Genomic DNA, 25,606 nt, shown 5'->3' with positions numbered 1-25,606 from the left:
ACATCTATTGGCATTCACACATTTCTCCAATATTGCACACAGTAGTGCAGTTCTCTTCAAATCTTGTGTAAGAATTGACCACTGAAAAGATGACAATGACTGTAAGTCATTTACACTAAAACAAGAACCACTGCTTGGAGAAGCAGTTGAAATTAATTCTTTTCTTAGCTTGTTTCCAACCTTTGGGGCAATTTTGCAGAGTAATGTTGGATTTTTCACTATTTGGCAAGCTATGAAATGATGATCACCTCTTCCTAATGACCTGCCAAATTTCCTCAAAGAGTTGGTGAGCCAGTACAATCAGGATAGTTTTTTAGTCTTTTCAACAATCTACATCGGGATTAAAATAATGAGCATTAATAGATGTACAGTTATAGACTATGCATTAATAATAAGTACTTACCCGAGATTACATGACATATACCATAGGATATTCTGTTAAGCACAAGAAACAATACCCATGCACATGGTCATCTTAGATTATTGGTACTGAAAGCTTTTTAGCTTTTAATTTTATTTAACTAGCTCCAACACAGTGCATCAGAAACAATTCCCCCATGGTGACCTTAGATTATTGGTGCAGGAACTCAGGAAGCTATTCATCCTTTAATTTTACTCAGTCCAACGCATGTAGTGCATCAGAAAAAATCCCCTCATGGTGACCTCATAGATTAGCTATTGGTACTGAAAGCTATTCAGCCTTTAATAGCTAGCTTCAACACAATGCATAAGAAACAATCCCTTCATGGTGGCCTTTGATTAATATTATTGGTGAAAGCTATTCAGACCTTGTACTGTTTATATGAATGTAAGTGCTGTAACTATGAATAAAGCTAGCTTTTATTCAAATTTTGCATGTAACCTCTCAATAAGCATAAGCAATTCTAGGAGAACTGTTGTTGAAAGGGCGCATGAGACTACTCTTGTAGCTAATATAAATAACCTACACTACATTTACTTGTAGTTCTTTGGTCTGGAGATCCATTATATGTACAACAACTATTTGGTTAGTGATGAAAGAAAAAGAAGTGCTGAAAATCACTTTTTCAAAATTGTACGAAGAAATCGACGATGTCACGTACGACTGTGAAGACATTCTCAACAAACTTCATGGCAGTGGGTTGATAAATAACAAGAGATATCGGAATATTGGCAATAAACAGGAAACCACTGAGAAAAATAGGTTAGTAGCTATACTGTAGGGTTGGCAATGAAAAAATCAACCTCTATTGTTTCTCCTCCAAATCTTGGTGATCAATCCTACCCAAGTCTACATCAAAACCATAGGGTAATAATACGGTGATTCCCTTGCTGTGTCTGTAGCGCGCATTTCAATTTTTCGCGATTTTTCAGGTTTTTAAATAAAAATGGGCAGCAGCATCAGCGAAGCTGTTTAGAGCGCTTCAATGTTTCCAAGAATGGTGCATTGCATGGTGGTCACTATCTATGGAAAACGGATGCGTATTCTTGGTGAAACAGATGCTGCTACTTTCTAATGATATCGTGAAAGGGGGCATCAGTTTGCGTTGGCACGTAAACACTGTAAATCTCCATTTATTAATAAGGTCCAAAGAGGGGGTAGTGCTAAAAGCCGGAACGGAACGGGGCGCGCACCAAGTTAATAAATTGTTTTTGCAGATTGTACACCGTTTCTTACCATTACATATAACTAGAATTCTGCTGAAGTTAGTTTTCTTCTACTTGTAGGCATGCTAGAAATCGCTCGCTCGAAGTTTCTATTTAATGCCCACTTCACGAAAGCGTTTTGCAATTACCTACGCTGAAAAACTATCATTTAACCTGCTACACTATTATTTTGTAAGCACTGTAAGCATATGATTCACAGCCACTAACATACACTGTGGTTAACTCTCGTAAATTATTGCCCATGCTGGCAGACTTCAGAAAACCATCCTCGCTGTTACTAAAGAGTTGGACACGACTATAACATGAAAATACTACAGTAGTTTACCTTTTAGAATGATAAGGAAGCAATTCTACATCAGGATTAAACAGAATGTGATGGATTGGTAAGAGCACAACATGCTACGTGGCGGACATTAAATAGAAACTTCGAGAGCGCGATTTCTAGCTTGCATATAAATAAGTAGAAGGAAATTAACTCTAGCAAAATTCTAGTCACTGTGTGGCAATTGGAAACGACGCAAAATTCGATTTTCTACTTGGCGCGCCCCCAAATAGGTTCCGTTCCATTCCGTTCCGGCTTTTAGCACTACCCCCAAACGGGTGCCTGGGAGTTAGTAAACCAACCTTGGACTTCGTTAAGTGAGTTTAAGTAGGTTTATTTTTCATTGCAGACCCGTCAAGTGCTGTTTTAGCGAAAATTGAAGTACAGCGAATCACCTTTTGAACAAGTGTATTTTATAGAGCACCTCACCCAATAACCTAAAATAGCAATGGACAAAATTTTAGATGTTCCTGCCCATTTTTATGAAAATGAGCTGAAATCCGTCAAAATGTATGACACGGCTACATCCCAAACGGAAGGAATTTGGTCACTACCGAACCCACCATTTAAAACTAGACCATTGGTATCCACTGGTAGGCTCCATCCCCTGAGTTGCAAGTTAATCCAAAGAGGGTCGATTTTTTCATTGCCAACCCTATATACTGCTCACTAGATTACTAGCTAGACTTGTCTAGCTATAGATATCTATGGTCTAGCTATAGCTAGTTAACTATTCAGTAGCTAAAGGTAGTTTAAGCCAGGCCATCCCAGGGTATAGATAAGCTCAGTCAAGTTTTACGAAGTGTAGCTCCACTTGCAGCTAGGCTTTGCAACTAAAACAATAGTCTGCATAGCTACAATCATCACAGACACATGTCAAGTACCGTATACGTAAAAGTTTCGAGGTAGAAAACTTTCGTAGATGATCTGAGCGACTATGGCAAGATTTATTAGGAGGAAAACTTTCGTAGCTACACAGTTACTATAGCTAATTATTTTTTTTCTCAATGGATTTGCATTGCGTTACATAATGTACAGTTGATTAATTACAACATACACATGTGAGCCACATTATTGTTAAGCCTTCCTTGTAACTGTACACCAGCAACGGTTTTTCATCCAGATGTTTTAGACCTTCCTTTTCTGCCACATTTTAAGGAGTCAGCTAAATTATCATTCATTTTAGCAGTTGAACATTCTGTTGACCCTTTGATTACTGAATTGCGGCAGTCTCTTTTGACTCCTGATTGCCAGGATGCACCAGTAGCTGTTTTTGATACCTTGTCAGCTGCCAAAGCTTCTGTATCCAATATCAATTCTGCCACCTTTAAGAACAACACCCACAAAACACTTGCGTGCCTGTCATGCCAACTATTGTGAGACCCAGCTCGAGTCATTGACTGTTCAGAATAAATTTTTGGACATAATTACTTTGGAGCAACGATGTCCTCTATGGAGGAGGTTGATATGTAGTCTACCCGAAAAATAACTGTCTTTTCTCTTGTGTGCTGGGTGTGACACCCTTCCTACCCCAATGAACTTGGCCCAATGGAATATAATTGTATGTCCAGTATATATGTCCTCTTTGTTGCTCAAACCAGCCTACAACTAACCATATTGTAACAGGTTTCTCTACTGTCCTTGATCAGGTAAGATATACCAGATTCCATGACTCAGTCCTACAGGTTTTTGTTCATGGCCTACAGAAGAACTTACCACCTTGTTATAAACTTTATGCCGATCTCCCTGGTCACTTGGCTAGCACTAGCCCACCAAGCATTGTTCCCCCAAGCTTCTCATCATCATCAAGTAGGCCAGATAGCTATAGTTTTGATTTCCGATGATGGAATTATCTTACTAGAACTGTCAGTTGTTACCAATACCGAACAAAACTTTGCAGCTGCCAGCTCCAGGAAAGTAGCTCGTTATGGTCCTTTACATTCAGACCTTGAGCATGCTAGCTTACTTGTTGAACTAGTTACAATTGAAGTTGGGTGTCTAGGTCACTTCTTGCCATCAACACTATTTAATTTATATGTAGCATTTGTCATCTACAAAAATGCTTGGTTAGATCAATTATTTTCGAACAGGCTGCTTGAGTTGCCATTTCATGCTCCTATAGGATCTTCAATGCTCGTTTGTCAGAATTGTGGGACAATACAGAACTTTTAACTGCTTTTTAGTTAATGTTGTAATTGTGTATTGTATTTTATGGTTTTGTCAAGTCTTGCCAGGGATCCAGCTACCTGTGTTTCAGTCAGGTAGTTGTGTACCCCTGAGTCGGCTAGGCCCCCCCTTAATTATCTTGTATATATGTAGCTATTCCTGTATGTTGTCATTATCGACGTTCACTATCTACATGTATACTAAATATACAGTCAAGTTGGAAGGGAGACGCTAAACATAGTGGGGAAGGATGAATACAGGGTAAAGAGGGAAAAGTGGGAACTGGTAGGTACTAGTGGATTAAATGAAGAGATGAGTGGATGGTAATCATTGGAATAGTGTGTAGCATTAAAGTCAGAAGTCAGTTCGTAAACAGGTATATCGATCTGGTCCAGAAATGTTAAATGTCTACTACTAACTGTAGGCAGATAATAAAGGGGCAATTCTAATGGGTAGCAAAGCTTGATAACTAGAGTGCCTCAAATCATGTGGTTGCCCATCACACAGAGTTTCAGAAGCAATCGTATCAACAATTTAGCTAATTATTTGCACATATGTTGGATCTGGAGGAAAAATTTTGTAGGTGAAAGTTTATTTATGAAATCTATGAAAATTTTCCACCTCACAAATTTTTACTGTACTATAGTAACCTCGAAGGTAACTATAGCTAGTGCAGTATTATTGTGCCAGCTGCAGGTATGATATTAAGAATCAGTGCCACAAAAGTATGAATATAGTTAGTATAGTACTGTAAGTTGCACTTTTTAATTAAACTATCAAGTTCACTTTTTCATGGCAACCATAGCAGAGCTGTGCAATACTACAGATACTCCCCAGTATCACATTACCAAGTGGCAGTGCTCTACTCCAAGATATCAATTTTGCAATAATGTTATAGCTAACTCAATGGTTGATGATGTTTGGTCACATTTCCATTGGTTTGAGGTAAACATTTTGTAAGATATAACACGAAGTTTGCATCTCCATAATTGGCCTATAGTATTGTCAAATCTGATACCTATGTCAAATATTATTTTTATGTGCACATTACTGTAGCTTGGTTATCTCATGTAGGTCATATCATGTGTTGTATCAATACCTAAAGCATATCGTGATACCCTTATATCATTATATAAATAAACGGTACACAATGTAAGCAGTATGCAATGTCAAAAAACATTTCGAATCACTTGTAGTCTGACCTGTTGAAGGGTCATACTTGGAAAAAAATGGTATAAAAATAAATTTGGTATCATTAGATGCAGAGTTTTCTGGAAAACAACGTATCCAAAATCCTCTAAAATCCTATTTGGGGAAAATGTTATGGACGTTTGAAGTTTTATGCTAATATTAATAATAGTGCAACAAGGCATTAACATCCAAATTTTATGTTTCTGATTATAACTCGAGATGTACACTACATATCTTAATTCTGTTTTTTTTTTACATGGTTATGCTCATGTTTCTGTACTTATTTGTACATAGGTTGCCGTGACAACAACACAATTATCTCGTGATTTGTATATTAGTTTATGGTTTTTAGTTTTTTTCATATCTAATTTTACATATAATAGCTAGTTTTAAGTTTGGTAATAATTTTGTAGTAGATGAAAACTCACGTTAAGCCCAACAGATCATAGTTCAGTAGCCCATTAAAATAAAAATGTTTAAAAGTAAGCTACGTATGACAATTTTTGTGATTTGCATAAGGTTTTATAAAAATATTTCTACTCAAAAATGTTTTACAAATGTATGTTTCTGGAAGAAATAGACATTGCTAAATTTGTAGAAGTCACTGAGTGGTTTTTGTAAATTTCTTTTTAGTATGTTTAATGACATTTTGAACTCACGTTACAGATTTTTTCAGTTGAAACCACAATTTATGTATAAAAGTGTGCTCTGACACTACAAATATATATCCACAGTAAATCATACCCAATACTAATGGGAAGTTCACCACATTAAAGCATAATGAACAAAGTAATGCATATGAATGTGTGGGTACAGAGGCAAATGTTTTGCCATTAGGGTATAATGGACAAGGAATGATTCACTCTTAGATAAAATGATCAAGACTATATAGTACAATGCCTAGTGTGAATTAAACAGCAGACTTCTAAATCTACCAGGTATAAAGGTCAGGTTTAGGAAACCAACTAGAACTGTGCTCTATAGTCTACTGTGACATTTTTGGTGGATATTTTGAATTCAAATAGTCAAATTATTCTGTAAGGCCTTAGCGATTTTCTGTCTCTCAACAGCATCCCATGCACTTGTATTTTCTTTGCCACATATATTTTCTCATTATTAAAGATGTAGCTAACTGTTATTTGTCTGAATATCAAAAAGATTGAGCATGTGAAGTTCAGTTTTTAAGATTACTGCACTCAGCTATATACCAGCTACCTTGTTCACCGTATATATAGTCATGAAATCCTTAAAGATTGTACGGTGAACCTTATAACATTTATGTTACTAAAATTGTGCAATCACAAAGGACAACTATATGTAGCTACATCCGAAGTAGCCAATAATAATTTGGTCTTGTGCTGCTTTAAGATCAGTTACTGTGTGTATGCTAACAGTGATACAGAGAGTTGGGGGATGAAAATAAGCCTATCATTAAGTACGCTAGTACTTAATGGTAGGGATCGTCAAGGTTCACGATTTCCCGCCAAAAAATTACGCACCAAACGCAGACTTGCAAAACCATCTCGGCGATTCAGCAGTATTGTATTACAAAAGTGAAGCACGATTTCGCCTTCAAAACGACACGAAATGCATCCTATGAGTTTCCACGAATTTAAAAAAAAATTCTATCTGATCGAATTTTCTAGTGACTGACTCCCTAACTGATGCCTTCAGCCAGGCCTAGCGGGAAGATGGCAACAGCTACAGTCCTACTTCTTGCATGAAAACGGCTCGCTTTGCCTACAGATTAAACCTTTCCTACACCGATAGAAATACAATCCTTGCGCTAGGGTCTTACCTTTTATCGTTCTTTAATGTCGCCATCGTCCTGGATTCACTACAGGTAGTGTTAATAACTCCACAAATGGCTTCAATGTACGGCGCCGTCCGTTTCAATAAGAGTGCTCGCTAAATAGAGTAATCATAATCTTCGCGGTAAAATATTCGAATACACATGGTTGAAAGTTCGAAGTTGATTTTGAGCAGGAAGAGCGAGCTGTTCACAATCGGGAAGCTTTGTACGTGTAAGTGAATATATTTAGCGACTTATATCTTTTGTTTCTGGCAAAGTTAACCGGCAAAATTAATATTGCTTGCGTTTGTAAACGCATTTCTTTGCTGTAAACAACGTATCTACCTCAAGTATTTGAGCGATATTAGAAATAATTCGTAGCAAAATAGCGTTAGCTAAGGGTATTGTGGTTATTATTGCTTTGTGTGTTTTCTCTGAGGCAATATTGGGTGCGGCAATGCCTTCGAAGGAAGCGGCGCAGAAGAGTAGAAAGAAGGAGAATAACAGGGCGTACTATGAAGCTCATAGAGAGTCTATACTCTCAGAGAGAAAGGACAAGTACAGCAGTGAAAGCCGATCACAGCGTCATGCTAATGAGTACTACAAAAATGTAACAGCGTCGCGTGAGAAATCAGCTGAAGCCACCAAAACATCATTTAACAAAGATTTAGCAAAGTCTCGCATTGAGTCAGCGGAAAGGCAAAGGGAGTACTACCATCAAGACTTGGAAAAGTAACTTTAGTGTCCTGTGTAATAGAAACTGCATGCACATAAAAGATAAGATTCATGCAATGTTTGTAAAAAGTACACAAACAAGTGGAACAAAAAATTAGGAATTTTCAATATGAGTAGGGATCAAAGTAATAAAAAGTACTGAAACAAGAGAGATTATCTACCACCTGAAGTCATGCTAGTACACACGTAATCGCTACTTCAGTTGCCATTATATCTTAAATCTTGGCAACTGAAGTAGCGATTACGTGTGTACTAGCATGACTTCAGGTGGTAGATAATCTCTCTTGTTTCAGTACTTTTTATTACTTTGATCCCTTCTCATATTGAAAATTCCTAATTTTTTGTTCCACTTGTACATATAGCAATATTGACCCACATGTCCATTTTCTGATGAAAAACAGAGATTCACCAGAATTAATAATGCATGGCCTAATAATGCTACTCCAATATTTTAAATTATTTTTCTCTCAATAATAAATCTGATAAAGCATGTTTATATTGATCTTTGTTGAAAATCAACTACGATAATTGAAAATTTCTTTTGTGTATGTTAACTTGTGATCAGCCTCACAATGAAGAAGCAAGAAAAGTGTATAAGTCCTAAAGGTAGCTATATATAGGCTGGCTGCTGGGGTCTCACTAAAATTAATAGTATTATGGTGGAAAGCATGAAGGTATTGACATTGAGTTACAAATTGCAGCAGGTGACACACTGGAATGGGCTCGTAAATGCTTACTAAGCTGTGCCATGCTTTAAGGCATTTGTAATAATAGACATGAGCACAGTTCAATCTAGATGCAAACTGTCATAATTCTAGTGCACATGCGACAGTTTCAAAAAGTTAAATCGTGTCATTACAGTGTCAATCATGAACTTACAGCTTGAGGGGAGAATATTGTAAAAAGCTGAAAGATTATTGCTCAAGAAATGTTACTGAGAATCATGGCACTACTCATACATAGCTATTTACATTGAAAATAATAATTATATATGTATGTATACAAACTGTAACAAAACAAGCATGCAAGCTGTACAGTTCCAAATTACCTAAAAGTGGTAAAAAATTAAATTAGTTTACATAGAATTTTATGTACATAAGGTTAAGGTTAGAATGGTTAAAAAGATATTTTATAAACTCAATAACTGATTCATACTCCTATAAATTATAGAAACTTTTCATTACAATTCAAATGACTGTAGAAAAAAATTCTCAAAAGAGGATTTCAGAGGATTTTGGGTATGTCATTCTCTGCAGCTAATGACACCAAATTTATCTTGATATCATTTTGCTGGGTATCACCCTTTTACAGCCAGACCAATACATGTTAATCTTCTTCCAGAAACATATGCAAATTTTTTTGAAATATGTGAAACTAGAAATATTTTGTATGAAATCTTATGCAAAACACAAATATGGCATAACGTACTTTATAAAAATGGGTTACTGATTGAATTGTTGGGCTTAATGACAGTTTCCAAAATTCAAAACTAGCTATTGTGCATAAAACTAGATATGAAAAACAACTAAAACCATAATTCAGTATAATTATTACAAATTGCAAGATAACTGTGGTTGTTGTCATGGTAACCTGTGTACAAATAAGTTAAGATACATGAGCATAACCATGTACACAAAACAGAATTAAGATATGTGGTGTACATCTTGAGTTATAATCAGAAACATGAAATTAAAATTTTTGGAGGTTAATACCTTGTTGTACTACAGTGTTAGCATATAACTTGAAACGTCCATAACTGTTTTCCCCAAAGAGGATTTTGGTTATGTTGTTCTCCAGAAAATTCTGGATCTAATGATACTAAATTTATCTTTATACCATTTTATTCCAGGTATGGTCATTTTTTAACCTTCAACAACTGGACTATTGAGGCACCTTGAAGTGCACTCTAAGGTTTCTATGAATGCATAAAATTGGCACATAGAAAACATTCTAACCAATTGGCAGACTCCTGTAAGCCTTCAAGCATAAATTGGTTAATGGCTTTAATAGATTCGAAGCTGCCCAGGTCCAGTCAAGGAATTTTTCTCCTGTCATCGACTCGAACATATTGCACTTATTTAAACAGGCTCACAACTACCAAGGCTTTCAGCACCTCAGTGTGCTGTAAAGCCTAAATAAATAACTGAATTACACTGCAGCTTTACTCATGGACAATTTCAGACAATTTCAGTAAGGTAAGTTATGAAGTTATATCAAGGTTCACAAAATCTATATATTTTTGTTTGTGAAAAGGTACCTTTTTGCAAATGCAGTTACATGGTATGTATACACAGTAGCTAGAATGGATGAATGCATAATGATCTTCTTTCTCAGCACAATAAGTATGTAATGCGTATTTGTTATGTAACAGACATAGCTGTGATGAGCATTCAACATATAGTCTGAAATCTGTGTTATGAACTTTTGAGTGACCATATATGTACTGAACAGTTGTTTACTACGTACTGGACAGTTGTTTACTATGGTTTATATTATCATATCATTAACCAAACATCCCATCTGTGAAAACACACCTGTTTTGTGGTGATTTCTTTGCAGTTTTGTTATTAAATTACTTAATTAATAACATAATGATGACCTTGATGCCATACCCTTCTAAGGTACTGCAATACCATAAGAACCAGGTATAAAGTTTACTTAATAACTTAACAGTTCAAGGGAATAATTGTACACATCCTGTGTATATATGGTATCAATACCACTAAGTAAACATGATCACCACATCCTATACGCTGTCAATACCACTAACATGATCACCAAATGTCAATAACAAGCCAAAGCTGATCGTGAGATAGCCATATATGTCTATTTTCCAATACATACGTGGTGCTGAATCAAATTCCTTACAGTTTTACCTGAATTATTCTATCCTGTAATTTTCATTGGCAGAAATGGTTGACCTGGCCATCGAGTTAATTTTATTCTGAACAGTTGACATAGCTACATAACGTAGCTGTAGTTAAAAAGGCATGATGGTTAGCAATTTCTTATCAAGAAAAATAGCTACTAAACCTCAACGCATTGACAGTACAACTCAAAGCACACATTATGCAAGAATATTATACAACTGATTGAGTATTGTATCATAATCATGTATGGAACACACATTATTATATAGCTTAAAAGCTACAAGAAATATTCACGTATATGTGCATAACATAGTCACATATACACATATTCACTGATGTGTATGCAGCCATATAGCTTGCAATCCCAAAATTAATTTGCAATTTCTCGATTAATTGCTGAGTACATTGGTTACTCCATAATAAACACTTCCCTTGAAAAACATCTGATACACCAAATTAATCTGATAACTAATTATTTATTTTAAAAAAATAGTCCTTGATCATTGACTTGAGCAGTCTTGCTGCATTCCCCTGTATGTTAGGCTGTATCTCTAATTGGATAGTAATTTGGCCACATTTTTCTTCTACAATGACTATTGAAAAAGGTACCAATTTACTAGCCAATTAGAGGGAATTGCAGTCAGACTCCACGAGTCAATGATAAAGATCAACGTTATTATAGATTTTTGTAAATTATAGCTAGTTGCCAGTACTAACATTCACTTCTTGGCCCCATCAGATATTAGCTCCTTTAGTTGCTTGGTTTCATGGTCACGGACACATCTTTTTTGTACAGTTAACTGTTGTATGGGGAATTGTTGTATCATATGTAAATCCATCACTTTGGCTTTCCTAGGCATAAGGCCAGGCAAACTTGATTAATTGTTTCTCATCCCTGTCCACATCCCTTTTTACCTCACCATCTCTAATTTTATTATTGCTGTTATCAATCATGTGCACATGTATTTTGATACTAAGAAGGCTGGCTATCATTTTATAGCACAGCAAATGTCACTTTTACCTCAGACACAGTAAATTCTAGTTCTTAAAAGGCTTTAGCTAGCCTTTATAGTATCAGACAGCTTGATTTGGAGTATTTTCTTTAATAATTAATAATGAAAAATGACCTCCCACCTGCATAGAAATCCGAATTTTTGTGGAGGAGAAACATGCAATCAAGTTTGCCTGGCCTAACACATGGTACACAATTCATCGATAAGACTGCCCTAAGGGGATACACTCTAATAACAACAATTCAGACATTAAAGTTAAACAGTCTTTATAAAGAGGTGGTCTTTATGACCACTAAGTGAAATTACCTAATTACCATTCCATTCCACCATTCCATTGCACCATTCCATTCCACCATTCCATTCCACCATTCCATTCCATTCCACCATTCCATTCCAGTCCACCATTCCATTCCACTGAATCCAGTCACCCAACACCCTGGTAAGTGTATTGAAACACCCTCAAAGGAGCCCCAGAAACATAGAATATAGGACATCCAAAAAGGTGTTTGGAACACCTTTGTTTTTACAGTGAAAGCAGCAGAAATTTCCATCATTGTTTAAACTTTTTTAATATGCCCATAGTAATTTAAGGTGGACTATGTAATTTTTCCTTGCTGTGCCTGCATTGTAGGCTTGAGCCAATTATGCTTTGCAAATAAATAGCCTATTATGCTTTTGAGCAGTGCTCAAAAATTCAACCTGTTATGCTCAATATTATGCTTTCGAAATCAAGATTATGCTCTAGAGTTGGCTGTTTTATTAGAGTATATCAGTCTTTCCTGACTGTTGTATTAGAGTAAGTGACTGCTGTATTAGAGTATCTCGATCTTTTTCCGTGATAATGGTTTATGGGGGCCTAGATTATCATTTCACGTGCTTTGCAAAACTTCGAGATTTCCAACTAAATTAAATAATTAACATTCCATACATTCATTGGTATGAACAATTTTGTGCATTTTGTCAGGGTCATTTTAGTGCAAACCCCACCTCAATCAGTGGTTCCTATCAAAAGATATAAGGAAAAGAAGTTGACAGTGTGATGATCTTTGTGTACAGCATTTCAATGCTTTTTATGTATATTGCATGGCACCAAACACATTGTCAATATACAAAGTGTCATAAATCTAGATAGGAAACTAATAACGACATGAAATTTTCACCACATATCTATTTTATGAAGAACAGCATATGAAGTAAGTAAAACCTCTCAAAAGTGACCACTTCTTTGTAGACTGCCCACTCAGAATATTACATGAATAAAGCAAGTGATGCATAAATAAAACTGTGTATTATGTAATACTAAATATATATACACAGGTACTTAATGCATTTTCAAGGATAACTAACTAGAAAAATCGGTAATATTTTATAAATGGCAAGTACTGGCATCACAAGTCGCAATTAACACGTACTTCGGAAACATGACAATCAGATAACACAATGTAAGAGCAACATTATTTTTAAAATAGATTTGTTTGGACACTGTTCAGCTTTATTTGTCACATTGTAAGCACTAAGGATGACAATTATTATATAACATAATGACATCACTGTACTACAAAGAGAAATTATAAATAGTTTCTGATCAAAATTACAATCACTGAAGCTGCTATAAAATGGATCAAAACAGCAGTAAACACACCAGAATATAACAACAGGTACGTGTGAAGCCATGACATGCCAGTCTCCACTTTTGAAAAGATTATGCTCAACCTTGAACCTTATTTTGCAATTCCGCGCAAGACAACAAACTGCTCACCTTCAAACTATACTTGCATCGATGCAGGGGGATGCCTTGAAGCCCAGGGTGATTGTAATGCTGAATTCTGAGCAGTGTTAGATGGCGATTTACCTTTAAAAGGGCCATATTTCCATCGTAATCCAACATCAATCGTCCTCCAATCAAAAAACACATGGAAAAATCGAAATCAGCATATACGGTTTGCCCAGAACCACTTTCTTCGTCCTCATCAGCAGCAGATTCATGCGGAAACACTCGGAAACTTCGGCTATCACAGGTGCCACATTCTTCCAATTAGAATTACGTACGCAATAAAGGGGCCCATACCAAGGTCCCTTTGCCAATCCGTCAAGGGGGCCTTGGTGTATTTGACCCTTGTAAATCTTCCCAAGACAACTATCAGTTTTCCACATCTGTTACATCCCCCCTAGCATCTGCCATCCTAAATCAGCTTTCTTGTATTGATTCCTCCATCCTACAACAACAGCGTGCTCTTAAACAAGAAGCTCTATCCATCAAATGTCAGAATCTCTCTCAAAGATTTTCAGAGTTTTTCTCGACTTTGTCCAACAATCTCCAACTGTCCCTGAAACTTGCTGGTGAGAAGGGTGCATCTTCCTGGCTTTCCACTTTGCTTTTGGAATGTCATGGATTTGCTCTCCACAAAGGTGGCTTTTGTGATGCGTTAGCTCTCCGTTATGGTTGGTCTCCTAAGAATCTTCCTGTCAGCTGTGTCTGTGGCAGATCCAACAACATTGAACATGCTCTCAGCTGTCCGAACGGAGCCTTCCCTACCATCCGCCACAATGACATCCGAGATTTGACTGCAGAATTAATGTCAGAGGTTTGTCATGATGTATCTACTGAACCTCCCCTTCAGCCCTTGAGTGGTGAATCTCTCTCCCTACGTACAGCTAACCAAGATGTCGGTGCTCGCTTGGACATCAAGGCTTCTGGATTCTGGGGTTCTCGGTTTGAACCTACTTTTTTTGATGTTAGAATATTTAACCCTTATGCCCCTTCAAACCGTTGTAATCCCTATCGCCAGCATGAAACTTCGAAGCGCCGTCAGTATGAGGAGAGAGTGCGAGAGGTGGAACATGGTAATTTTAGTCCTCTTGTTTTTTCAACTTCTGGAGGCATGGGTGCCTCCACCACTGTGGCTTACAAACGCCTGGCCTTCCTCCTATCCTGTAAGTGGAAATCACCGTACTGTAGGGTGATGAGCTGGCTTCGCTGCCGTCTTGGCTTCTCCTTATTGCACTCTGCCATCATGTGCATAAGGAGTTCTCGCTCCTCCTCTGGTCATCCCTTTAAGGGTCATGTTCCAGCATCAGTTGACCTTGCACTAGGGGAGGGGCGTCTTGGGGCCGTTTAAGCCCCATTTCCTTCTTTTTTTTCTATTCTGTGTTCTGTAGGTTCTGTTTCAGTAGCTCTGTAGGTGTAGGAAAAGGCTAAACCCATTTTATAGAACATCTTAGCGTAGAGTAGAGTGTGGTGGATGGGAGTGCCAACTTGGGCCGGTTCTTCTTTCTTTAAAAAAAAAATTACGTACGCAATTATTTGTATGGGCTTCCTATATATGGGGATTTTTATTTCTCAAACTTTGATTTGCTGTATTTCAATAAATACCGCATGGATTTTAATCCAGTAAAGTGCAATACAAAGTACGAAGCATTGGCTACCATTTACTGGAACGGCAGCTTGTGAAACGTTTATTGAAGGTGTATAATTTAAGTAGCAAAAATATGTGTGAAAAATTGGTAGGTTGGAAATCGCTAGTATAAGACACAAAAGAGTATATACTACCTTGAAATTTGGTACAGATATTATAAAAGTGACTTTATGTACTAAGTTTGCAAGGAATCTGCTAGCGTAAGCGACCGATTAACGACCATAGCACGTACATTGCAATGTATTTTCGTGCTGGAACGACCTATCATCATCCAGTTTTCACTAATAACACCGTCTGACCTTGGTCTATCACGTGATGAATTTTGACTTGAATGTCGAATTTACTTTTTTCTCCACGAACGGAAATGTGATAGCATGTAAAGTACCGTTTATCGACCACCGGTGCTTATTATCGATCGTCAATACAAATGCTGCATACGAATTATCGACCAAGGTCTTAGCTATAATACTTACAAAAACTCTGCCACTACCCCACATACCCCATGCAATACAGTTGGTTATACAGTGTTATGACAAAAAAAATCATTGTAATCGGGTATACATAACAGAAGTCATGTGCATCACAAGTTTATACAGTATATTTATCCACACAAAAGGTACAAAGTCTTTGTTGTCCGTCACTGTCCATTACAGTCTCTTCCACACAATCTTCATGCACCCATCTTCCACATCCACAGTAGATCCACTCTGCTCCAGCACCTTCCAATACATCATCTTCATACCTTCCAAAGCACATACAACATGTATCTGGGTCAATAGCTTCATCGTCCTTGTCCTGTCCAGTGCAATCAACAGATTCACTAATTCCACTGATCACAGTCAAAGTGTTAGTCACACTTACATCACTATTCCTGACTCCAGATGTGGCTGTTCTAATAACAGTGCTAGTAGCTGCAGTAGCAGGTAGATTTTTGGTACATGTCTGATCCTTAGGCTTTCTCTTAGCATTTCCTCTTGTTGATGACACCTTAGCCTTTTCTTGCTGCTTCATTGCCTTTTCTCTAGCTTTCTCCTCTGCTTTTCTAGCTTTCTCTTCTCTTTTTCTCTTCATTTCTTCTTCTCGTTGCTGTTTCTTTGCAATACGTTCAGCCTTTTTTCTTTCTTTCTCTATAAGTGCATCTTTCTTAGCTTTCTCCTTTTCTTCAAGCATGGCCAAGCTTTCATCGCTTGTAAGTAGTCGCGCTTTGGGTACTGATCTTTTAGGTGCAGCAGGAGTAGTAGAGGTACTAGGATTTGTTACTGGATAAATGAGAAACTCTCTTAAGGGTGGGGTAGAATTCTTGGGGGATGATGTGATAATGGTTATTGTACTCTGATTGTCTACAGGTGGTAGTGAGGTAGCAGCTGATCCAGGTGAAAGTAACTGCTGCTCAGAATTTGTAGGCAGTTGCTCAGAAGTGACTGGCAATTGCAACTCAGAAGATGTTGCTTCAGGTATTGCTGATAACTGCATATCCATAGAGACCAGTTCATCAGTTACTTCATCTTCAGGATATTCGATTGGAATAGGACTGATTGGAGTAATTTCCTGTAAAGAATCAAGTAATGATCCACTTTCCTGTTCTGTAGGGATGGAAATGTTCACCTCTGGATGATGGAGTCTCATCCATCTGATGTAGTTGGCATCTACGTACAAGTCATGTCCTTCTTCATATCGTCTCTTGAATAACATCTCTTGCTCCAAAGTAAATCCATCCCTTCTTTCATCTGTGGAAGCACCACTGTTATCTCCAAAATTCATATCACCTTGGCAAGGATGTTCAGCATTAGAATCATTATCAGAGTTTCTTTCAGGTCTGACTTGTACAACACGAATAGCAGAAACATTAAGTGGATAAACACCACAGGTTTGAAAGCCTGATATGATATTTGTTGGAATAACAGCTTTTGACCAGGCTTGAACAAAAAGACTGACAAAGTTGAATTTTGTAATTACTTTTCCAGGATTGGTCTGAAAAAAATCGTGACACACAGTTCTCCACTGTGCTTTAAGTGGGGAAAAAACTGTACAGTCTAGAGGTTGAGCCTCATGAGTGGTGTGTGGAGGCAAACATAGAAGCAACACTTCATTTCTTTTAGCATACCGAACAACCTCAGGCTGATAATGGGTACTGTGCCCATCTAGGAGCAACAGAAGTGGACGTTCACACACTGCGTGCTTCAAGAAGTGTCCACTCAACCAAGATTCAAACAAGTCAGTGGTGATCCACCCAGAATCACTGTAACCATAAGTCATACCAGGCAAACCACCACTGGTCCATGCGTGGTTAACACCTTTTGCTTCAAAAATTACAGTAGGTGGGATGACTTGCCCAGTAGCACTCCCACAAGCAACAATAGTTATTTGTCCTTTTCTGCCTGTTGAACGATATCGAACCTTTTTAGCTCCAGTTTTTGTCACAATGTTAGGTGCCTTAGGATCCAAAGGGACTCCACTTTCATCAACATTATATATCTGCCCTGGGGAGTTCGTTATTCCATGTTTCTGCATCACAGTCTGAAGCAAAGCAAAGTAATCACTAATTGTCTCTTCGTTTACCGCATCCATGCGAACATGTGCAGTATTATCTCCTCTTCTTAATGACAAATCACCCTGCCTATCCCTGAATGATCTCACCAACCTTGAGTTATCTCACTCTCTTTTCTTAACACACACTTTTGCTTTGCATATGATTCTGCAATATTTAGAACGTCTCTTCTTGTCTTCCCAAAGCCCACCTCAGAAGATTCCTTTAAAAAATCTGCAAGTTCTTTCTCTTCATCATCATTTAGGTATTTTGGTGGACCAGATTTTGTCCCATGTTTTACTCTGCCACTAACCCTATCTTTTAATGTTGTAGCTGGAACACCATAGACTCTAGCAGCTTCATTAACTCCACACGTGGTGGTTTCTACAGCTTCCATGGCATTTTTCATTTGCTCATTTGTCCACTGCTTCCTTCTTTTCTTAGTTGGTGTGTGTAATACCGCCGGTGCTGACTTCGAACGCTTCCTTTTCTTCAATACTTTCCTCTGTCCTTGGCGTCGTGGCATATCGAACAACCTAGTAAAAAATGATTATAAGCAATGGTTATAAGCAATGGTTACAAGCTAAACATATATCACTATACATAATTAACAGCTTACAGGCGACTGAAAATACGTGAGAATTGGCAAGACCATTAGCACGAGGTAGTAGAATAACACGGGGAGTAACCGAAAGAAACACGGAAAATACTTAGGTCGATAATAGGTACCGGTCGATAATCGGTCGCTTACTATTTACTTTTTAAAAAGTAACTAGTTACATATTACATATTACTTGCAACTGAACTATTTAGTTACAGTTACATATTACCCATAAAATAAAGTAACTGTAATAATATTACATATTATATTACTTTGTGTCCACAGTCTTAAGCTGTCACGTGTGAAACTACCACCTTTTCACGTGACATGATTTCGTTGTTGGGCAATGTGCAAATCTTGGTTATAGGTAAGAAGCTGGTGAATAAGCTTCATTCAGTAGGCTTCAATACTTCGTTGTGGCTAGGCGTTACTCAGTGGATTACTAACGAGATTAGTAACTTCGTTACTTGTAGTAATAATATACGTAAGGCCACACCAAGTCAAACCTTAGTTTCTGGTCACCCGCCCGCATGGTAAACCTGGAACCCTAGTTTATGAGGACTATTATTAATATTACAGGTGCTTAAGTGCATGTGACCCAGCAAGACACTTATTTTTTACTGTAAAAGATCGAGATACTCTAATAGAGCAGTCAGGGATTCCAATAGAGCAGTCACACTACTCTTAACTCTAATATTAGGTATATATGCCACACTAATAAAATGTTTCTAACTATAGCTAGTTTTGTCCTTGATTATATAGCTGTTCAGCTTATAACTGTTACTAATGCTTCTGTAACCAAAGTAATTTCAGTAGCATTAACTACTAGCCCATGCAGATAGGCCATAGCTTTAACTTTATAATTCAAATGTAGTCCTCTAATGATTAGTCTAGTAACTTCAAATTCCTTATCACTGAACACTGCAGGGGTATGGAAAGCCGGCAACATTTGGTGAGCTTAAACTTAAACTTTTCCATAACTAAAATTAGATTGGCAAGTAGAAACCCTTATAGTTTAAACATTCCCAGATGATCACTAAAAAACATTAGTCTGGAGCACTCAATGACTCAAAACTTAGACACTTACTTTTCTCAAGGTTTACTGAATAGAAGGCTGGAAACACATAGCTAGTGGGCTACGACTTCACATCTGAATGAAGAATTTCTGATGTGAAAATAGAAGTTAAATTTCATTTTGGACCATGATCATTTGAACAACTTAGCTATATAAGTCATAGTAATATTTTCCTGACATAGCTAATGAAACATTTATTTCACTTGGAAAGCATAAGTAGCTACATGAGCAAAACATTTCCTATTCTAAATAAATAAATAAATAAATATATACTTAAATGCTATACATCAGTGTATAGCTAGCCATGATCCATCAACAACTTTCCTAGTGCATTTTTTGCCGAAGCACAACTACTAATGTTGTTGGTTAAGTTTAACTAAAAACAAAATCAACATGAATTTGCTAAATTGAGCAAATAATAATACCATACAGTATATTGTCACAGTAGAGTCTAAAGTCCTGAAGTCCTGATCATCCGCCCGCTCGCATCCATTTGTAGGCTTGGGAGTGACCAGAAACTAAGGTATGACTTGGAGTGGCCTAATATTAGACTCGTTACAGTAACTATATTACTTAGGTAACGCGTTACGTTTGTAAGTAAACTAACTTGAGTTATATTACCTGTTTTTATAGCGTATTTCGTTATATTACTTAGTTACTACAAAAGTAATAATATTACGTAACGCGTTACATATGTAACCAGCGGCGGAGGAAGTGGTTGATATGAGGGGGGGCTGGGGCTGACCCAGACTTATTTCTATAGGTTGGTAAGGTGAGACCAAAAAAAAAAAAAAAAAAAAAAAAAAGGTCGCAACCAACTGACAAGAGCTTTTCACCTCACCAGCTACCATTTCTAGCTGATAAACTACATAAAAATCCTTTCATAGCTCGCTACACACTGACTACTTTATTAGAGTGACTGCTCTATTAGAGTATCTCGATCTTTATCACGGTTTTCAGCCCCACTTCAAGAAAGATAATTTCGGTGTGATATCATTCTGAGGGGGGCTTTAGCCCCCTAGCCCCCCCTTCCGCCGCCTATGTATGTAACGCGTTACTCCCATCACTGACTATAAGTGTCCACGATACTATGAACTTTCTTTGTGTAAAACATTGAATGTCTGTCACAGCTACAGGGTAAGCTGCATGTGGTTGAAATTTGGTGTGTACATCGGCTAACCATTGTAGAAGTGCTTTTGATGGTTTGAAAACAAAGAAGTAACAACTATAATTTATACAGAGTTACAAGGCAAAATCAAATCACTGGTCTGAGATGCGCAGTCATCATTATGAAGTGTAAATAATCAGCCAAGAAACAATAAAAAAATAATAACATTGCATGTTTTCTTGATATGAAATGCAGTGTTAAGGTGTAGTGGCCTCCTGTTTTGCTGTATTTTTGGCGCGCGCATTTAGCATTTAATCAAAAATCTTGAAAATCGTCCTATTATGTTGGCATAATGCTTGATGCTTTTACTAGCCTATTATGCTCGAAATTATGCCGGCATAATTGGCACAAACCTACCAGTGCATATGACTGAGGTTATTTAATCACTCAAAGTTGATGGTTCAAAAAAAAAAAGTGATCTTGCTGCTGCTGTGTTACTTGCTTTCCTTGTCTCTTCAGAAGGAATTCTGTGATTTTATGGCTGCATTGCAGGATTAGTTATCCTTTGTTATACTGCACTATCATGTGTAAAGTTGAGAAAAGCTAGATCACATCAGGGGGATGTCTGCCACGTTCACTAGCAGCACTTGACCTTGCACAAGCTAAGGGTCAAGTGGTTCCAACTCATTAATTTGATCTTAGTATTTAATTGTCCAGCACTGTCAAGTTAGCATCAGTCTTTAGTACTGGGGTGATGCTGGTAAGTCCTGCATGGAATAGAATTAATAATATACACATGTCTTCAAAAATTCATCTTATTTCAGTTCTTCGTTTGCCATGCAGTCATCGATAATTCGGCCCCCTTTACTACAGGAAATTCCTGTAGTAAAGGGGGAAAACAAGTTAAAAGGAATTATCAAGGCCACGCTGTCTTTGGAACTTGCAATTACAAAAACTAGTGATATCCACACAAAAACAGCCAAGCGGTCAAAAAAGGTGTGGCCTTAAAAAGCCTGGGTGTGATATCAAAGGTGGTATCCAACTAATGGCTGCTATGATGTTACCATCATTGCAGCCATTTGTTGGCCCTAACAAAAAGTTGTAGAGAGATGCTTCGAATCAGTCTCATAGTCTGCACTTCTTCTACAGTATGTAAAATAAAATCTGCCTTTTTATTTGGGGCACTGCTGTATAATAGCTACAACAGCATGTACATAGAATAAAGCATCTATACTACACTGCTATGATCTTTACTACATAATGCACATAAAACTACTCAAATTATGTGTACATTGTAATGTGGAGCAACTATATATGCATTGGTAATGTTGCAGGTTTATGGTGGATGCTTTGTTAAAGGGAGTGCACAATGCTTACCAGTTCAAAACACTGCTTGGCATCTTTTACTCAGATAGTAACTTTTATGATGTAGCTGAAAGCATGATGGCAGTCTACCGTGTTCTTACAAGTGAAGAATCTATCATCAAAACTATTAATTTTGAAGATTTATTTACATGTCTTAAACAAAGAAGCTTTTTTACAAGAAATGAAGAAACAGCCCTTTCTGAGAAAGGAAAGGAAGTCAGCGATATTGTAGAAATACTGAAAGACAAGGATTTAGATCATTTTAAAACATTTTTATTATCTCTCAGAGAGCTAAACCAGGAGAATATTGTCACTTTAGATGGAAGTTATCCAAAGTATTCCCTTTATAATTTCCAGTGCTATCTACAAAAGCAATATGCCAATTTTTCCCTCCTGGAAACTTCAGATATTAATTTTGATCTTCCAATATCAGATGAGATTAACATTGCACTAATTGAAATTAGTAAAGAGAATCACAAAAAAGAAGCTACTTTCTTTGACTATTACAGTTTATTGCTTAATCATAAAACAACCTATACAAGACAGTTTCTTAATTCTTATTCTGACATAGTTGTTGAAAACTGCAGGGTAGTCTTAATACAAGGATATCCTGGAAGTGGCAAGACATTTTTAGCTAAACGAATGTGTGCAAAATGGGCAAAGGGAGAACTACTGCAAACATTTGCATGCGTTATCTTTTTGCAGCTGAGAGATGAAGAAGTTGCTAATGCTGACACTTTAAATGAATTACTAGAATTGCAAATCGGCCCACTAACAAGAGCAACTGTTGATGATATTTACAAAAAAAATGGTAAAGGCATATTGATTATTTTAGAAGGTTGGGATGAGCTACCGGAAAAAAGGCAACGTAGTAGCTTATTTACTCGACTTATATCTGGTTCCCTTCTTCCTGAGGCAAAAATTGTAATCACAAGTCGTCCTTCTGCCATTAGAAGTTTACAATTTAAATACATTAAACGTAGAATTGAAATACTTGGATTTACTGAACAGCAAGTTACACAAAACATAGCACATTATTTTCAAAAGTATAGTGATGGTTTAGAATTAGTCAAACAATTTCATTCTGAATTAAAGCGCCTTCCACTTTTAAAGTCCTTTGTGTTTGTTCCCATAAATTTAAGCATTTCTCTTTACATTTTCTACACCAATGGTTATAAATTACCTGAAACTTTTACAGGCATGTATAAAAATTTGGTGCTGATTCAGTTACGACGTTATCAAACTAGGACTTTATATGGCAGCGCATCTATCAGTGATCTAGATAGTCTACCTCCTGAAATTGATGACATGTTGCTTAGACTAAGTAAAATGGCTTATGATCACTTACAAAATGATATCACCTTAATTTTTTCAGAGGCAACGATAAAAGAATACTGTTTTGATTTAACTGATAAAAACCTTGATAATTTTGATGGGTTGGGACTACTGCAAGTAACCAACCACAGACATTTTGAGTCTATTAGCAAAACATATGAATTTATTCATCGCACTCTTCAGGAGTTACTTGCAGCTTGGTATTTATCTCGACAAGATGTACCAACACAGAAAAAGCAACTACAAAGCATCTTCAACAAGAAAGAACTAGAAATGGTTTGGATATTCTATGCAGGTCTCACAAGATTTCATTCAGTTTCCTTCAAGGAATGTCTTCCAGAAAGTTACAGTCTGAGAATTAAAATTTCAAGCTATAGAGCACTCAGTTGGGCGCTGAATACTTTTGCAAGGGATGCATTTGTAAAGTTTCCCGGTGTGAGTAAATTATGTGAAGACTTTCACTATGGAAAAATTTATTCTTATAACTTGTCTCACTGCATTTCAAGAGAGTTTCAGACTACACTAATAGCAGCAGTTATGGAGGCACAAAACCCTCACCTGTGTAAGGACGCATGTAACAGCTACTTGTTCTATGGTGAAACATGTTGGTTCCTTGTTCCTGAATCTGCTGCAACACCTCAGATTTTATCAGCACTGTCCTACTGCATAGAACACAGTGGAAGGCAGTGGATAATTCGGTGCAATATGTTTGATGAAAATGGGGCAGATTATTTGCTAAAGTATTTGACTTGTAACAACCACCCTAATTGTGGTGAGAGTGAAAAGCATGGCTGTAGTACCAATAGTAGTAGTATTTGTGTCTTTGATGTTGACTGTAGTCAAAATCAAATAAGTGGAATACCAAAACTTGTGCATACCCATAAATATCTTCGGTGGTTGATATTGTCGCATAGTAAACTAGTAAACGACAAGTTTGTAGCTGAAGTTGCTGAGGCCCTAGAGGGTAAGAACTCCTTGATAATGCTTCATTTGGTTGGCTGTAATGTAACTAGAAATGGAATTAAAGCTATTGCACACATGTTGAAAAAAAACAATACTTTAGAATGGATAGGGTTGAAAGATAACATAACAAGTTTGAAGGAGGAGGATATAGTTCTACTGCTACAACAAATACGTGATTACAATGATACTGTATTTATGATATTCCTTGACAACATTTTCTACTCATCTCACAAAGTTCAAGATCATTTGAGAGCTATTAATCATCAGAGGAAGTTGAAAGGACAGGAAAAATTGAATCTTTTTTTTCTTAGTTGTTTCAAGCGTCATGAAATCTGTCAGCGATTTATTTCAAGAGTACCATTTATAAGGAAAGATGAAGTAAGTAAATTCATTATACAGTTGCTAGTAATCATATACATTTTTCATTGGATGTTTCATAATGTATCATGAATCTAGACCATTATAGTTTGACTGTGAATAGAATGGTGCAACTTTGATGGATTCCTTTGGTGGTAGAAAGTTTATATCATAAAATGGCCAAGGAAAGATGAAAATGGTGATACTTTTATGCACCTGGGTCCAACATTTTGACAGCTTGTTCATAAATTTCAGCACTAATTTTTAATTCAAAATTAATTTTGTGGTTGAAACACTCTAATAGAGCAGTCACTGAGCATTCAATTTTACAATTGGTTACTGACACCATGTGTATATACTGCACTCTTCTTGTACAATGAGATAAGTATCAATAATGATATTTTGCTCTTATTAGTCACCATCTAGTGTCATCACCACAAATAAACAGTCATCAGAGGAAACGGCTGTTATTCTTGGTGAGAATTCCATTAAAATGGTGTGTCCAGAATGTCATAAACAAATGGAAACTAAGACTGCAGCCAAAATTGGTCCGTATACATGGATATTGGTTCTACTATTGTTTTTCTCATTTGGATCGCTGTAAGTTATTTCATAAGTGTAGACTGAAGTATTCTATCTTTCATTTAGGTTTTGTCTTTGTTTGTTTCCTCTTTTTACGCCCTTGTGCAAAGATGTATCCCACTTTTGCTCAAAGTGCAATGCTCACCTTGGAGTTTATCGGAGGATGTGAATCTGTAACTATGTATATATAAGAGAAGGGAAGATGATAGATTATGTAATGTGTAAAACTGATACTGAATAATAATAATATGAAATAATTTTGTGTATATTATACTGTACAATGTGTTTTACCTAAATTGAGTAAATGTTGTACATATACATAAAATTAGCTCATTATAATTGACCTCATTCACTATCACTCTTTTTCCCTGCCTACAATGTTGTCTCCGGTAGTGCTGTGCCAAAATGCAACTAACCACGTGCTGGATACAACGCATGCACATTAAAAGGAAGTATGTAAAGTGCTACAAATTCTAGATGAAATATCCAATCTTTACTTGTTACACTTTCATGTAACATGTTATTATGATTCTTGTTACTG

General features: G+C 36.8%; 1 protein-coding gene, 1 long non-coding RNA gene and 1 pseudogene across 3 annotated transcripts in view; 1 reads left to right on the top strand and 2 right to left on the bottom strand.

Moving 5' to 3' along the window:
* Positions 1-25,606, bottom strand: part of LOC136257532 (uncharacterized) — a 188,694-nt gene that overhangs the window by 39,300 nt on the left and 123,788 nt on the right. The window lies entirely within an intron of this gene.
* Positions 901-25,408, top strand: LOC136257690 (protein NLRC3-like). 2 transcript variants are annotated; one of them, XM_066050982.1, is made up of 4 exons: positions 901-1,183; positions 21,798-24,504; positions 24,899-25,083; positions 25,132-25,408. In XM_066050982.1, the coding sequence occupies exons 1-4, from the start codon at positions 1,014-1,016 to the stop codon at positions 25,232-25,234; spliced, it is 3,165 nt and encodes a 1,054-aa protein (XP_065907054.1). In that variant the 5' UTR covers positions 901-1,013; the 3' UTR covers positions 25,235-25,408. The 2 variants fall into 2 exon arrangements, with proteins under 2 accessions (XP_065907054.1, XP_065907055.1); XM_066050983.1 differs by lacking the exon at positions 901-1,183 and adding an exon at positions 6,743-7,350.
* Positions 15,678-18,387, bottom strand: LOC136258752 (uncharacterized; annotated as a pseudogene).

Source organism: Dysidea avara, chromosome 6, assembly GCF_963678975.1.
Source record: "Dysidea avara chromosome 6, odDysAvar1.4, whole genome shotgun sequence".
Taxonomy (NCBI): domain Eukaryota; kingdom Metazoa; phylum Porifera; class Demospongiae; order Dictyoceratida; family Dysideidae; genus Dysidea; species Dysidea avara.
This window is presented reverse-complemented; position numbering and strand designations above follow the sequence as displayed.

Coding starts and splice junctions, on each gene's coding strand:
- LOC136257690 (XM_066050982.1), top strand. CDS start 1,014: ATGAAAGAAAAAGAAGTGCTGAAAATCACTTTTTCAAAATTGTACGAA. Junction 24,505..24,898: donor CATTTATAAGGAAAGATGAA/GTAAGTAAATTC, acceptor TGCTCTTATTAG/TCACCATCTAGTGTCATCAC. Junction 25,084..25,131: donor TTTTTCTCATTTGGATCGCT/GTAAGTTATTTC, acceptor TCTTTCATTTAG/GTTTTGTCTTTGTTTGTTTC.